This window comes from Danio rerio, chromosome 7 (genome assembly GCF_049306965.1).
Source record: "Danio rerio strain Tuebingen ecotype United States chromosome 7, GRCz12tu, whole genome shotgun sequence".
Lineage (NCBI taxonomy): Eukaryota > Metazoa > Chordata > Actinopteri > Cypriniformes > Danionidae > Danio > Danio rerio.
The window spans coordinates 43,745,784-43,761,379 of NC_133182.1; the positions used below are offsets into that span (position 1 = coordinate 43,745,784).

The following is a 15,596-nucleotide window of genomic DNA, read 5'->3' on the forward strand; positions in this document are numbered from 1 at the left end:
ATATATAGCTTAAACGGGCTAATAATTTTGACCTTAATGTTTTTTTTTAACTGCTTTTATTCTAGCTGAAATAAAACAAACAAGACTTTCTCTAGAAGGAAAAATGATCATCAGACATACTCTGAAAATGTCCTTGCTCTATTAAACATCATTTGGCATAATAAAAAATAATCATTCAAAAAGGGGCTAATAATTCTGACTTCAACTGTTAATGTGCTTGTAAGTGAAGAGCAGAGCATTTGTATCTGCAGTTATAAACTGCTTACCAAAATCTAATCAAATTATGACTTAACTGTTTGCTAATGCTTAATAGATGATTCATAGTATGTAGATATCATGAAGTGTTACCCTGATTTCTTTTATCTTTACCATGACAACTGTACATACAATTTTACTAGATTTTTTCAATATACTAGTATTCAGTGACATTTAAATGCTTAACTAGGTTTATTATGTTAATTAGGCAAGTTTGGGTAATTAAGCAAGTCATTTTATAACAATAGTTTGTTTTGTAGAAAATCGGAAAAAAAATAGCTTAAGGGACTAATGATATTACCTTAAAATGGTTTAAAATAAATAACTACTTTATTCTAGCCAAAATTATACAATTAGGACTTTCTGCAGAAGAAAAAAGATTAACGGAATTACTGAGAAAAATTCCTTGCTCTGTTAAACATCATTTGGATGATTTGAAAATGAAAAAAATATTTATACAGAGGGGGCTAATAATTTAGGGGGGCTATTAATTTTGACTGTGACTGTACATCTGTAATAAAGATAAAAGCAAAGCAAAATAATGATGCTGCACAATTCCAATGATTCACAAAGATCTGGACATTACAGCTAATAACAATCTGTCTAACTTACCAGTGGTTTGGTCGATGGAGAAATACGGCTGGCCTTCCAAAATACTGTAGACCAGTTTGGCACTGTTTCCATAGACCGGATCGTCCGCATCACTTGCCGTTACTCTTGTCACTGATGCACCTGCATAGCAGAAGAGAAAACAATCATCTTCAATAAACAAAAATGACTTGCAATGAACAAATAAATCAATTATTTCCATTTACCGCACCGCTGCATCCACGTTCTGAACTTGTTTTCTTTGTGAACATTGTTTTTTTTTCTCTCTCTCTCGCCCTACCGATGTTTCAATAACACCCCTGGCCATGGTGTAAGAGATTCTCTGGAATAAACTCATAAAAGTGTGTTTTGTTGTTCAGATGTGCAAAAGCGTTCGCTCAAGCTGTGAGACTTCCACGATGAAAAACATCACAGCTCCAGGCCTTAACAAGATCAAAACGAAGAAAAGTCAGACAAACAAACAATCCGTGCTGCTCTCCTAACCTCCTCTTCATTAACCCATGGCTTGGATGAATTCAGAAGAAAGAGGAGAAAAGAGAAGCGCAAAAAGAGAGCGAGAGTGGGAGAGAAAGGGAGACGCTAATGCTAAACAGCTCACTGACAGTGCAGATGGTGTGGTAATTGTTTGTAAAGCATGTTCTACGGTTCTCTGACAGCTTGGTAAGCGCCTGACCAGCAAGCGTGCTTGTGCTTCAGCTACAGGTATCTGGAGCTGTCGGAAACAGCAGGAAAATTGTCTACTGTGAGGACTGGGGTGTGCATTCAGGCCTAAGTCAAGGCATTTTTCCACCTCTCCCTGGAGCAAGTCCTCACGTCTGCACTCTGGTAAAAATGAGGTAATATAAGGTAAGCAAACCATCATTGAAAGAAAGCCGCGAAAAACGAAAACATGAAATAAAAGTACTAACACAGTGAATTAAAAAACATGACTTAATAGATAGTTATTTTCAAATGTCTTAGTTCCTGTTTTAGCCTAAAAAAATATTAACATGAATTTTTCAGTTATTTGAACATAATAAGTGGACAGCCAAAATGCATCACTATTTTCACCTGGTATTAATGTGTACAAATATCACTTTATCAAGACTCTAACCTCATATTTGTCATCCTCTGTCTGACTTTTGTAGATAAGAGCAACACAAAGAGTAATACTGAATGAACAAAACCTAGTTACATGGTTTACAAGTAAGCAGGAAAGCAAGTGAAGAAAAAACATTGAGATGTCAACTCAGATTTTCTTTTTGTGTTTTGAAACATGCAACAGAGTATTAATAGGTTTTTTTTACTGCACTTGCTTGTCCCACAACATATCCCAGAGTGATCAAATGTTAAATTAAAAAAATCGAACATATATGTTATTATATATTATTATATATATTTTTTATTCAAATTTGAATAAATTCCACTCTGTAACTTACAATAATATAGCAAATCTGTGAGGTGGAAACAATATTTTCTCAAAGGAACAAGTGGGGATAAAACCCATTACTTTAAGTACCAATTTTCACAACTACTACCTTAATAACTATTAATAAGCAGCAAATTAGCAGTTCATTGAGATAAAAGTCTTAGGTTTGTTAATGGCGAAAATTGTACCTTAAAAGTGAGATGAAGCACTTTAAAATATGAATTGTTATTCAATGATTGACATAATCTCAACTGAAATAATAAAAAGAGGGTGGGACATATAGATGCATGTGCATGTTCACTTTTACAAAAAACAGCCAATAGTGTTATTTTCATCACAGCTCTGCCAGTGAGATTAAGCACATCAAATGAAAAGCAAATGAGGACAGGACATTTCAGATAGAAATGAGCATTTGGTCAAGATTTAATGAGAAACTGAAGTATGAGGTGAAGAAATTTGTTGATCGATTTAAGTGGAAGTGACAAACTGCAAGCTTTAGATATCAGTTTTACATAATCTAAATATGATTTTTTTTCATTGTTTTAACGCACACTAGCTAATAGATACCCTTAAAACTAACAGAATGAAACTAACATCTAAAAAAGGTTATTTTAACTTCATGGGGACCTTTAAAATAAATTGTGACCTATTGTTATTCATGTAAAATTAACAGTGAATATTTCAAATATTTGACATATTTGGTCAACTCTCAACAACACATTATAGTTATCACAGTATAAAGACATTAAGGACATGTGCAAAAAGTAGGCTACAATGTGAATTTAATTACACAAATTTAAATGATTAAATAATTATTAGTATATTAAAAGTTAATTATACAATTACAAGCAGATATGTCAAATGACAGCCTTTCTGTGGAACGAAAGTAAGGACTTCTGCCATTATATATTATTAACCTAATATCTAAATTATGGCCAAACTGATATATTTTCAAGCTACAGATGATAACTGTATACATAAATAAATACTATATAAAACAAACAAACAAACAAACAAACAAATAAATAAATAAATAAATAAATAAATAAATAGTATTCATTACATGAGAAGTCTCGCCAGTGGACAGAGATACATGTGCTTAAAAAAATAAAAAATAAATGTGTCAGACATGAGACTGAGATTGACTTTCTCATTGCTTGACTTCAGTTTAAATCCTTGAGTGTGTACACATATTGTACAAAGGCTACATGTGAAACATGATGAGGGAAATATGAGCGATTCACCCCACTGGATATCTGTTACCTGACAAGCACTACTTCCTTTCACTCAACAGGATCTTCACATACTGCTCTGTGTTATCAAACGCTTTAATTACATTAGCCATGAATATCAGTGTTTGTGTTCTGAAAATGCATGTGTACGTTGATGACACAATAGTCTCCTTATCTCAATCCCAAACATTGCTAACAGTATATGATCTCTTTTTCCGCACGGCCCTGGGGAGGTACTCTATGGCTCCCTTTGCGTAAGACAGCTGATTCATGTTTAGATAAAAGCAATCCCTTTATCTTTATCCAGGACTGAAATATTCCTCTTTATTTACTCAGCGTTTCCTCTCAAAGCTGCCTTAGAGGCAGAGAGATTAATAAAGACATTACTGTTGACTTGTCGAGCACTGAAAGCTGCTTGATACCACAGTTGTCTCTTCCTCTAGCTCCTGTGTACCGGACAGCTGTTATGAAAAAATAAAAATAAAAAACTCAAAGCAGAAACATCAAGCACACCTTCCAAACAGGCATTCATGGTCTTTAATCTGTTTTACTACTGTAGAGCTTCAAGTTCGGGCTCAGTCTTCATTTGGCAGGGAGAGGAACGCCATCTAAAAACAATGTAATGGAATTTTGTAATGAATGTCTTAACTTTGCAATGCAAATAAAAGGATGAATGCTACATTAATAATGGCTTATTAATGACTTCCTTTTTTCCAGGAAAGAGCAATGGTGTTAACACAGGACAACTAAGGGCCAATGTGCTAATTAGCAAATGTGTCTTTACAGCATCCCACCACCTCTAGCAGCACAAATATAATAATAATGTAAAAAAATAATACAGTACAGCATTTTTTCACAGAATGCAGTTATGCAGCATATTAAATAAGGCCTAAAAAAAGAAAAGACAACCATTATAAAAAACAGTGGAATCAGTGAGGCATGAAATAGCTCCTTTCCCCCCTCTTGTGCAGAAGTGAAATTCGCCTCTCTTCCTCTGATAAAAAGAATGAGGGATTAGAGGAACCTTCCACTGGCTGAGCTCCAAATCAGTATAGATTAGCCTGTCCTTGCATTGCACCGTCACATCCAAGACTCGTGGGTACCGGTCGGTGACACCCTTGGGTGGTGATCACTGGCGGAAACTTGATATGAGGAGGCTATCTCTGTTTGCTTTCTGTTTCGAACTCGGGAAACCCATCCTGAGGTAACCAGAGATTATGCCAGCTCCAGTTTAGAGGCAGTCTCTAGATTCTAGATGACCCTACCACCTGTAACATGATGACAGCACCAGAGAGGACCTTATATGACACACACTCTAAATCCTGAAAATAAACTTTTAAATTTTTTAAAGGGCACATATTTTACGTCTTTATCGAGATCTAAGATAATTATTTTGAGTCTTCAGAATATGTCTGTAAAGTTTTAGCTCAAGACACCCATCAGTTCATTCATTATAGCTTTCAGAGTATTGGAATTTTCTGCTTAACACAATGTAGCTGTTTTTGTGCCCCCACCCACCGTTCCCATGTGCCTGTCAGAGTGTGCCCTTTATGTGTAAGACATAAAGGAGGCAGATCTCACGTAATGTTTGTGAGAAATACTACAATAAGAACTTTCCCAATGATTATTTGATGAGTTTGTTGTGGAGTTAATGAGTCAATAGGAATGGTGAGTCACACACAATGTCCAGATGTTCCAAAGTTTACACATAGACACACACACACAGAGCGCATACATTTAACTTTGCACGGTTTTTGCATGCACATGTGACAGGATGCACATTAATATCCACTGCTGTATGGATATTCATTATGTTAACATACAAAATAAACCTGACTTAAGGTCCACAAACCAGGGTTGAAGTGTCTTTATTCATATTTATACTGGCATGCGCCTGTGTTGATAAAGTAAAGACGGTAAAATGTATGTAATTCATTAACATGCACTGTTAAAAAAAAAAAAATGTTTTAAATTTGTAAAACTCATTCTTGATCACATTTGATGATGATTGATGATCATAGAGAGCTCAACAGAACTTTTTTAGTTTGATAGAATTTGATATATGGACATTATTTTGATATTGTAACCTCTGCTAAACACATTACACCAATAATACACAATAACAGTTAACTAATAGTTTCCAAATTTTGTGATTCATTGTTATTCTGATTCATGAATTGCATTTTGAAAACTTTATTTCTGCTCTGTTGACTTTTGTTGTTGAAAGTTCAACTGTGCAGTTACACAAAGTTATTGTACTGGCATTTCAGTAGTTTGAAACAATGCTTTGTCAGTATGTATACAGAAATCTAATAGTACAGTCAGTTTATTGTCAGTTTTTTTTTTTTTTTGGCATATTGTACCATAATTTACAAAGCCATTCCAGACAATATCTCATTCAAACTATTTAAAATATCAATAAAAGTCACTTTCTACAAAAAATTCTACATCAACATTAGTTGTAGGAAAGATCAAGGTCCCGAAATGCAATTAAAAAGCATAAATAAATGAAGAAGTCAAACATAAAATCTGCTAATTTACAAATATGTTTTACATTCTTTCTAAAATTGCTTTGAAATATGTCTCATGAAAATGTGGTACAAATAAAGAAATTGAAACCTCAAATGAATTCTTCAGCACAAAAAGAAGTGATAAAGGAAAATAAACACTGTTAAAGTTATCTTTAGAAGAACTAAATACTTATATTTGTTATAATCAAGATAGACTAAAGGATTTATGTGGTATGCCATTTGAAATATTTTCCAATTAAAACATTTTCATAAAAAAAAAAAAAAAACACAGAGCGTATGTCTTCAAAAAACATTTATACAAAGGTACATTTTTAAAAAAGAGGGGTTATCTTAGGCCATGTTTACACTGATGCATTTTAGTAAAAAATAAAATAAAATAAATTGAATGAAAATGATAATTGTCCACACTGGCATTTCCTCTAGCATTTCTGAAAAGGTCTTTGTCCACACAAAACATGCATCACATGACCATATATGCACTCTGGTATGCGTTGAAAGTTGCTGCAGACGTCTGAGCTCCAGGCAGTCAGCGGGAGCTCTGAGCACACCTCGCCAGGAAAGAGCAGCACATGTGGGCCAGTCCATCAAGGATCTGCCACTGGATCTCATCTCTCTATAGTTGTTAAACATGAAATATAATTCATCTTGTGTATAATATAAAACATTTTACATGAAAACAAGCAATAGATTCAAAACACCAAAGCATTGTTAGTTTATGTAATCACCTACACTGATTGTCAATCATTATTTTAATAATCTTAATTAATTATTAAAATTGACATTCAGCAAAAAAGACAGGCATTTTGTGTTTCAGCATTCGTTTCCTCTAATAATCTTTATTGTATGCATATCTAGCCTAACATTAAGCACATTTTGTCAAAATCCCACAGTAAGCATAATGTTTCATACTTTTCAATGAAAATGAAAGGAGGCAGTTAAGTTAAGAGTGTCTGCTATGTTTAAGTTAAAAATAGATCATATTTAACTTCATTGTCATTACACATGTACAAGGCAACAAAATAGTAAAAGTTATAAGTGCAATTATATATATTATAATTATATAAGTACAATTATAGAAAAACTATGGGTAATATCTACAGATGGATGTATTATGAACATTAGGCTGTATTAACTATGATCCGAGATCTGCGATAGATGAAAATATGTACCGTTTGCTATTACTAATCCGACATATGCAAATAGATATGAACATAATTACAAATGTTTATGTGCAGTGGATGTGTACAATTTAAGATAAATTAGTGCAACAAAGTGCAATGAATATGTACAACTTTAAATGTGTGAATATTAAACAGTGCAGCGATTATGAGAAGTATAAGTTAAGAGGAGAGTGTGGGAGTGTATGAGGGAGGGCAAAAAAGTCAGTGGGGGGCAGAGTTCAAAAGGGAGACAGCGCTGGGGAAAAGCTACTCCTCAGTCTGCTGGTTTTTGTCTAGGGAGCCTAAAGCACCTGCCGGAAAAGTTGTTTAAGTTTAGTTTTTCAAAGGTTTAAGTTGTTAGTTTCAAATTAAAAAGAGGCAGTGCTTTATATCAGTGGTCTTCAACCAACAGGATGCAGACTGGTACCAGTCTGTGAATCAATTGGTACCGGGCAGCACAGAAATCATTAGTTATTTCTGTTTTATTTATTATCTGTGTCTGAAAGATCTATATTTTGAAAAATATGTTATTTAAAAAAATAACTATTCCTTTGCCTATATCTTGGTCACTTGAGCACCTAAATTTCACCCGCAAGCAGCAAAATGAGTAAGAAACAGGCGTCTTTGAAAAAAAGTTTCTTTGCTAAAAGGCCCTGTGAAGGACCCGCAAACTGCCATGGAATGAATCAGCAACCCATTCGTCAGCAAATCAGGTAAATCCAGCAAGTCTGTGCAAAATGATCAACTGCTAAATAGCGCAAATGACGGCGGTCTTTTCTAGAGTTCATCAAGTTCGTTATTTCCAATGTAGGGGTGCGGCATGACACACTCGTGCCTTTCAGATGCACCCAATGCTGCAAACATACAGCGAGTCACGTGACAAGAACTGACCAATCAGTTTCATACTTTGTATGGAATAAACATTTCGATAGAATAATTTTCTCAGAGCAAACACAGAACACCCAATCACTGCAGTGCTATATAGTTTTTTCCATAAATAAAACTTGTATAAGAGTGACACCAATGTTGTCAGCTTGTTCCTCTGAGAAAATGGTCACCTCGCAACCTACGAACAATCACCTTAATCAATCTTCCCAAACCCAATCCCCCCCCCCCCCCTTTTGTAAAATTGTTAAGGCGTTGACCGATCCACAGTGATGAAAAGCCTTTATATTATGTTTTCATATTATTGTTAAGATGGTGAAACAACGTAGCCAGGGTAATAGGAATGACTTGATAAAGTACTTTTCCATTTGAAGATTTATCATCTGGAGTTTATTCTTGGGAGTTTATCCCTTTCAAACTTACAAGAAAAAAAAATTCAAGTTTGAACTAGTTATGTACTTAATATTGATGACATTTTTTTAGATTTCCATCCACACTGATAAAGAGCACCAGCATTTTAATATGGAAACGGCCTTTACATCGTTTACAAAACTCTTCATTTTTGGGGGTTGAAAAGTTCTGGGTAGTGTGGACAAAAGCTGTAACCATAGCATAAGTTATGTGTTTTAAAACTAAAATGTATTAGTGTAAACAAGGCCTTATAGGGTTGCCTTTTAGTAAAATCCTTGCAAATAGCTGAAATTTCACTGACACATTCAGATATAAAAATTGGCTTGCTTGATGCAAATAATATGGTAAAAATATTTTACCATTTCTTCCATTGCGTTGCGGGAAATCAAGGGTGCTTCACAACCCTTCCATCCATGGGGGTTGTTTGAGGATCAGAAACAGAACAGCCATAAAAATCGTATTTGTGTCTGGAGAAATGTCAACTGCATGCTTGAAACACTGCACTGGGGCATTGGGCCTAATGAAAAAATAAAGGGAAACTGCTCTTTGTACTTACTGCATACATGGATGCAGTGAAGGAAAATCAATACCAAACCTCCTTATGAAGCCAGCTTCGGGTGGGTGGTGGATAAACACTGAAGTGCGCTATTGTCAGCTGAGCTATGGAAGAGATTTGGGAGAGTAGAATGTACTCTGTTAGATAGGTGTCTGCGCATCGCCAACTCGGCTCCCCTGCACGACAGAGGTTTCATGTATATTCATGAAGTCACTGAGGAATATGGGGGAAAGCATCACCCCGAGCAGGCCACTGCATGTCCTCGGGCCAGGCCACTTCCAAGCTGTTTACATCTCAGTGCTTTTGCTCCTATAGCCCAGGGCCATGCTGTGCTTCTCTGTGGTCCTGTCTGCGGTGGCATCATTATCCGCTGGCATATCCGCAGTAGCTTTAGCACGATCACACTCTGCGCTAGCAGTTACCGAATGGTGTGAATCAATTGGAAGTAGGAAAGTTATATTATACTTGTCAGGTCATTTCATTCGATTGAGCGAAGCTCTTTAAATGTTGTGGTCTCTACGTGATATAGCTCAAAGCACACATACATCACTATCTTGGCTTCAGCTGTGACCGAGTGTTCAGAATTTTTCAATGATAAGGAGTGAACTGCAACTAAATGAGGATGTACCAGGCTCTCCTGTAGATGTGTTGCTAATGCTAAGTGATATTCAGAGTTTTGCTGGCATTTTTATGTCATCATTTAATCTGAAAACCTTGCCAAAATGTGAAAAAATCCAGTACTATTTAACTCAATGTGTAAATGATATCAATTACAATAAACAAAGCAAAAGCTATTTTAATAAAGTTATGGGTATGATAGCAATTATCAATAATCATATTATGTTTATGATACTGACTAGCTTTTAAAACATTTAGCATACAACCTGAACTTTTTTCGTTTTTGAAGACATTTAACACTAGAACTACCAAAATGCTATAGCTACTAGAATATAGCAGCTGACCAAACAATAGACTGAAGCGAAATGAATTTTTGTCACATAAAATGTACATTCAAAGCTCCTACTGAGTGTTTTGAATTATGTTTTAAATGTCTGTTGTCATAGGGTAAGTTGTTACCCTAAAATGATCATGAGTCTTATTAAATAGCCTATAATTGTACATTGAACATTAGTTACTAGACCGTATCCATGATAATGAGGCAAGCAGGAAAGCACATTTTTCTTTACCGCGGTAAAAATATTTTTGAAAGTTTGAAAGATATGTCGGAGGTATTGAAAAGCAGACTATAGAATCCACAAGACATGTCACTCGTACAGTTTTGAATGGGGAAAAGTGTAAAGGTCAATTCTCCAGGGGAGAATCTTGGACCAGATGTGTGCTTTTTACTGGTTAATGTGGTTAACCAACACTGAAATCTCAGTGAATACTTACTTCACAGACATAAGAAATATATCCACATGAAGCTTGAAATCTGTGTTTTTAAATGAACCAAGTGCACTTCTGGATGATTTGTAATCTGTGTAAAAGCAACACGTGGTACAGTCTATCCTGTCAAAACATGGCAGCGACTATTTAGTCACTATAATTTCTGTTGTGGATTACGTCGGAAGACCAGGGGCCTCATGTATCAACGCTGCGTACGCACAAAAACTTTGCATACGCCAGGTTTCACGCTCAGAATCGCTCACGTTTGGATTTACTAACAATGAACTGAACGTGGGAATGTGCGCAGCTTCACGGCAGCTTTCTGGCAGGCGTACGCACATTTTTTGTGCGTGTCTGTTTTATTCCATTGGCGACTCCTAGAGGCAGTTGTGTTAAATTCCTCTCTTCAAAGTGTCTGAGCCTTGCAATGGCAGCTGTATGAGACGGGTTCAGCAGGTATATAAGGTTTCCATACCATACATTTGACCAGCTAAACATTAAAGCACAATTTGCAGCAGTCGCCTGTTTTCCCAATGTAATCTGAGCGATCTACCGCACGCACATTGCTATAAAGACACTATCTGAAGATGAATTTGCATGCGTGAATCAGAAACATTTCCATTCAATAAATGTGCAAATAAAATATGATGCTTATTGATATGAACTTATTGATGATTCCTACTTGTCTTTCTCGTGATAAATAGTTGGCAAAATCTGATATGCAGCGGGGGAAAAAACAAGAAAGAGTTCATCAGACGCTGGATTCGAGCCGAGTTCATGCTCGAATGTGTCAATTCATGATCACATGCGTCTTACGAGTGCACCACTGAGACTGTTAAGCGTCCTGCAACATTTTACAGATATAAACCACACTATTTCATTTTTTTTAATGCATTCAGTGCGATGTTTAGACCCAACTGTGTTGACCGCATCAGCTAAACTCTCCCACTCTATTTTTTTCTTTTGTTGTTAATTCCGGAGAACAAACTTGCAAATAACACCGCTATTCTCCGGTCTACCTCCGAAAGCAGCACCTCCAATTCACATTCTGTTCAAAGTTTCTCTTTTTGCTTGCTTTTGACATTGCTTTTTCGTTGGGTTTTTCCATTAGCATAGTCATTAGCATATTCATACGGGGGAGGAGGCAGGGAGGGGTTTTGTGCTCGTGCATGTTGCGCTCAGTTTCACGTTCATTCAGATGTACAAAAGAATATGCGTGAGATTCGGCGTACGCAGTGTTTCATACATCTGAAATTTTTTCTGCTTACGCACATTCACAGCTTTGTGCGTATGCAATGTTTTAGTAAGATTTCCACGCAAGTCTTCGTACATGAGGTCCCAGATCCATCTGACAAAGCATTATCCTGAGAATGATAATGTGTAACACAGCCATAAATGAGGTTGGTGTCGTGATCTCGATCCTTTTGAGTGCGCATGCGCATTAGCTTGGGCACCCTGAAAAAATCCCGATTTTGTTTGACTCAAACATTTTGAACATTTAGAAACAAAACTTATGAGTCTTATGCTTATTTTAATGGTCATTCCAAATATATAATGTAATCGTAAGCTTCGCAAACAGTTTTGGAGAATTTGATGTTTCCCCATTCAGACAGATCAAGCATACTGCCTGAGAGGCATTTAAAAAAAACAACAACAACTAGGAAACAGAGACACACATATCAAAAGGAACAGGAAATGTAGCGAATGCGAAAATGTATTTAGTCAATTAGACCGTTACAGCCATTCGTTGTAGAAATACCCAGATCTCTTTTGTGTTTTGTAATTTTATAAATATCAATGTTAGAAAGAAATTAACATTATGCAATATGCACTTTTAGGAAAAGTAGGAGTAGTATAGTTGTATGGGTTATATATATATAATAAAGTTAAAAGGCAAACGACAGTTCTAGTGTTTAACAGTTGATGAAGAATAATCATTTGATAGAAAAATAAAACATAAAAAAAGGAAAACAATGTTTTAATAACCAGTTGTGTGTAGGCATGGGATAATAGCCGGTTTCAAGATGTACCACAGTTTGAAAAAGTCAAGGTTTTAAAACCACTAAATATTCTATTATAATGTTCCTAAGGTATATTTAAGGTTTTTCTTAATTATTTATTATGTGTTGTAAAGAAATCTGTAAGTTTTGACACTAATAAAAAAACAATGATTTTAATTGAAATATTTAGCCTGACATTTACTGTTCCAAAATATTATAAATGTTTAAATAAAATATTTTGTGTTCAAAGGAGAATTTTTTTTATTTATTTTTATTATTATTATTATTATTATTATTATTATTATTATTATTATTATTATTATTATTATTATTTTATCCATACATTTAAAAATAACTTATTTTAATAACAACATAGTGAATTGGTATTTTTTATTCAAGGTCATCATACCATCAGAAACTTATACCAGTCCATGCTTAATTGTGTGTGTATAAATGACAATCCAATCAAAGAAAGACATCTAGATATTTTTTGTCACCCTACACACACTTCACATTTTTGAAAATGTCTAACTAGCAATTGTGCATCCCACAGAATAAGCAATTTCCAGGATGTAATCATAAAACAAAGGGAGTATTTTGCCACTATACTCATGTTTGCCCAGTTAGCTAAACAACAATCTTCACTAGCTAGACAACATTGGCAGATCCAGCAAATAACTTCACCCTCAAACATTTGTTGAGTCAACCAGGTGTCTTGTAAACATGACTTTGTTTCCAAGTTCGTCCCTGATTTATTTCCTCTAGGAAATAAAGAAAAGTCAGCCAATCAGATTAGAGCTTGCCAGTTTTGTGTGCATCAGACATTCGGTGAATGGACTGCTGGAGGTCTGAGACTGATATTATCAATGCGGCAACCAAAAGTGATGAAGCTGGCAAAATTCCACAACGGTCTTTAGAGGTTTCTTGTCTTTGAGATGAATTCTTGAAATGCAATCAATTACAAACATCGAGACATCAGGCCAACATCTAGTTTCTGATCAATAAAAATATAAGCTGTAAAAAATGTAAATGGCATATGTTACATGCCACATATTTCCTGCTTTCAAAGAAATTCTTCACAGTTTCTAGCATTTCAAAGCACTGTCAGGCAAACAGATCTGGGATAATGAGTGGTTCTGTGGCTTAAATGGGCTTGTTTTGGGTGTGCAGCTGAGCTAGGCAGGAGCCGTGGCTGGAAAAATGGCTATCCCATCATGGTACCACTCAGCTTCCTGCTGAAAGCTATTTACTCATGTCATCTGCCGAATCTGGAGCATCTGGAATGGGTTCACTATTGGAACTTTCAGAATCAAAATGGCCTCAGAATGTGGCACCAAAAGGAGTTATATAACACTGGAGACTAAAAATAAAATAAAATACAATAAAATAAAATAAAATTAAATTAAATAAAACAATGACCTGTTCTTTTAAAAGGGTTTGCACAAAATACATTTACAGTTAAAGTCATAATTATTAGCCACCCCTGAACACAAATATATAGTTTTATATATATATATATATATATATATATATATATATATATATATATATATATATATATATATATATATATATATATATATATATATATATGTATATATATATATATATATATATATATATATATATATATATATATATATATATATATATATATATATATATATATGTATATATATATATATATATATATATATATATATATATATATATATATATATATATATATATATATATATATATATATATATATACTTTAAACTTATAAACTATACTTTAAAGAGGGGCTAATAATTCTGACTCAACTGTACAAACTTTAACCCAACTTTAAATGATTAGATTTGTATTTGTTAGTCCAGTCAACCTTATTCATTCTAGATGTAGACTAAATTTGAATATAAACTTTCATTATAATTTAAGTATATTATTTACAGACAGTTTTATAATTCCTAATGGGAAGATAGATTTGGCTTAGATATTTGATATTTTCCAATATTTTAATAATATCATTACAGTTTAATTACTAAACCCAATTTTAATTGACAAATGGAAATAAAAGACAACACATTTGATTTTAAAATAATAAGTTCTGCGCAATCTGCACACTCTACACGCAAACTATCCACCCTGCTTGCATATGTTAACATATAGTGTAAGAACCCCTCAGTGTAATTAAAAGTTTTTATACATAAGAATATTTTACATTAATCACTATAAAACAACACATACTCTAGGCTAATACTTTTAAGTTCAATTTGGCTTGTCCAGTTTTGCAGATGCGTACTGTTTATTCTTTAAAGCATTTGAGATTTACTTGCTGCATAACTTACATTTCACAGTTGTATCCTTATCTGTGAAGTAGTAGTCCTGTATTTCTGACAGCTAGCATTAAACTTTAAAGACTTCATTGAGCAAGCGTCCGACTGCACATGCACTTCAAACAGATGGTGCACAACAGAACAGAACTCTAAATACATTCTGATAAACTATTTCTTAGATTTGAAAGGCATAATTCACCCAAAAATGAACGTTATTTTCCTCACTCTACAACCTAGATGAGTTTCTTCCTTCTTTTAAATGAAAAATATAATAAGTAAAAAAAAAATGAAGAATGTTGAAAACCAAATATTTGACCTTCAGATTTAAAATTTATTTAGACATCAGTGGCTACTGTCAGTTCTCTGGTTACTAGCATTCTTCAAAATATCTTCTTTTGTGATTTACAAAAGAATCGCAGGTTTGCAAAATAAACTTTTACTTTAAATGTGTAGTTCTGTACATGAAACAAGTAATTGTACTTTTATGGAAGCATCATGGTCAGTGTTGCATTATAGCTGGGGGTGTGTTGAGAGGGGTAGAGTCAGTGAAAACAACACTTTCTCCTTTTGGATATTTGTAGGGTTAACCTAGAGTTGTAGTAATATTTTTTGTTTTTTTTTATTGTTAAATATGACACCCCTTCCAGATTAGGCATCCCTTTACTGAAATTGCTACTTAATCACCTAGTCCAAGCCATTTTTCCTCCAAACAATAACCATAACACACAAAAATAAACTAATAACCTATCTACTGCTGAGTGAATTAAAGCATAACTGTAAACATTACCAAGACTAAAACATAACCTAGAATACCATCTTAATACTTAATAAAAACATTTGTATTC

General features: G+C 34.3%; 1 protein-coding gene across 16 annotated transcripts in view; it reads right to left on the reverse strand.

The window, feature by feature from the left end:
• cdh8 (cadherin 8) overlaps window positions 1-15,596 on the reverse strand; it is a 288,795-nt gene that overhangs the window by 51,406 nt on the left and 221,793 nt on the right. For all 16 annotated transcript variants that reach the window (XM_073907200.1, XM_073907192.1, XM_073907199.1 and 13 more), the window contains one exon: window positions 868-987. In XM_073907200.1, the coding sequence (XP_073763301.1) occupies window positions 868-987 (120 nt within the window). The remainder of the gene's footprint in view (window positions 1-867; window positions 988-15,596) is intronic.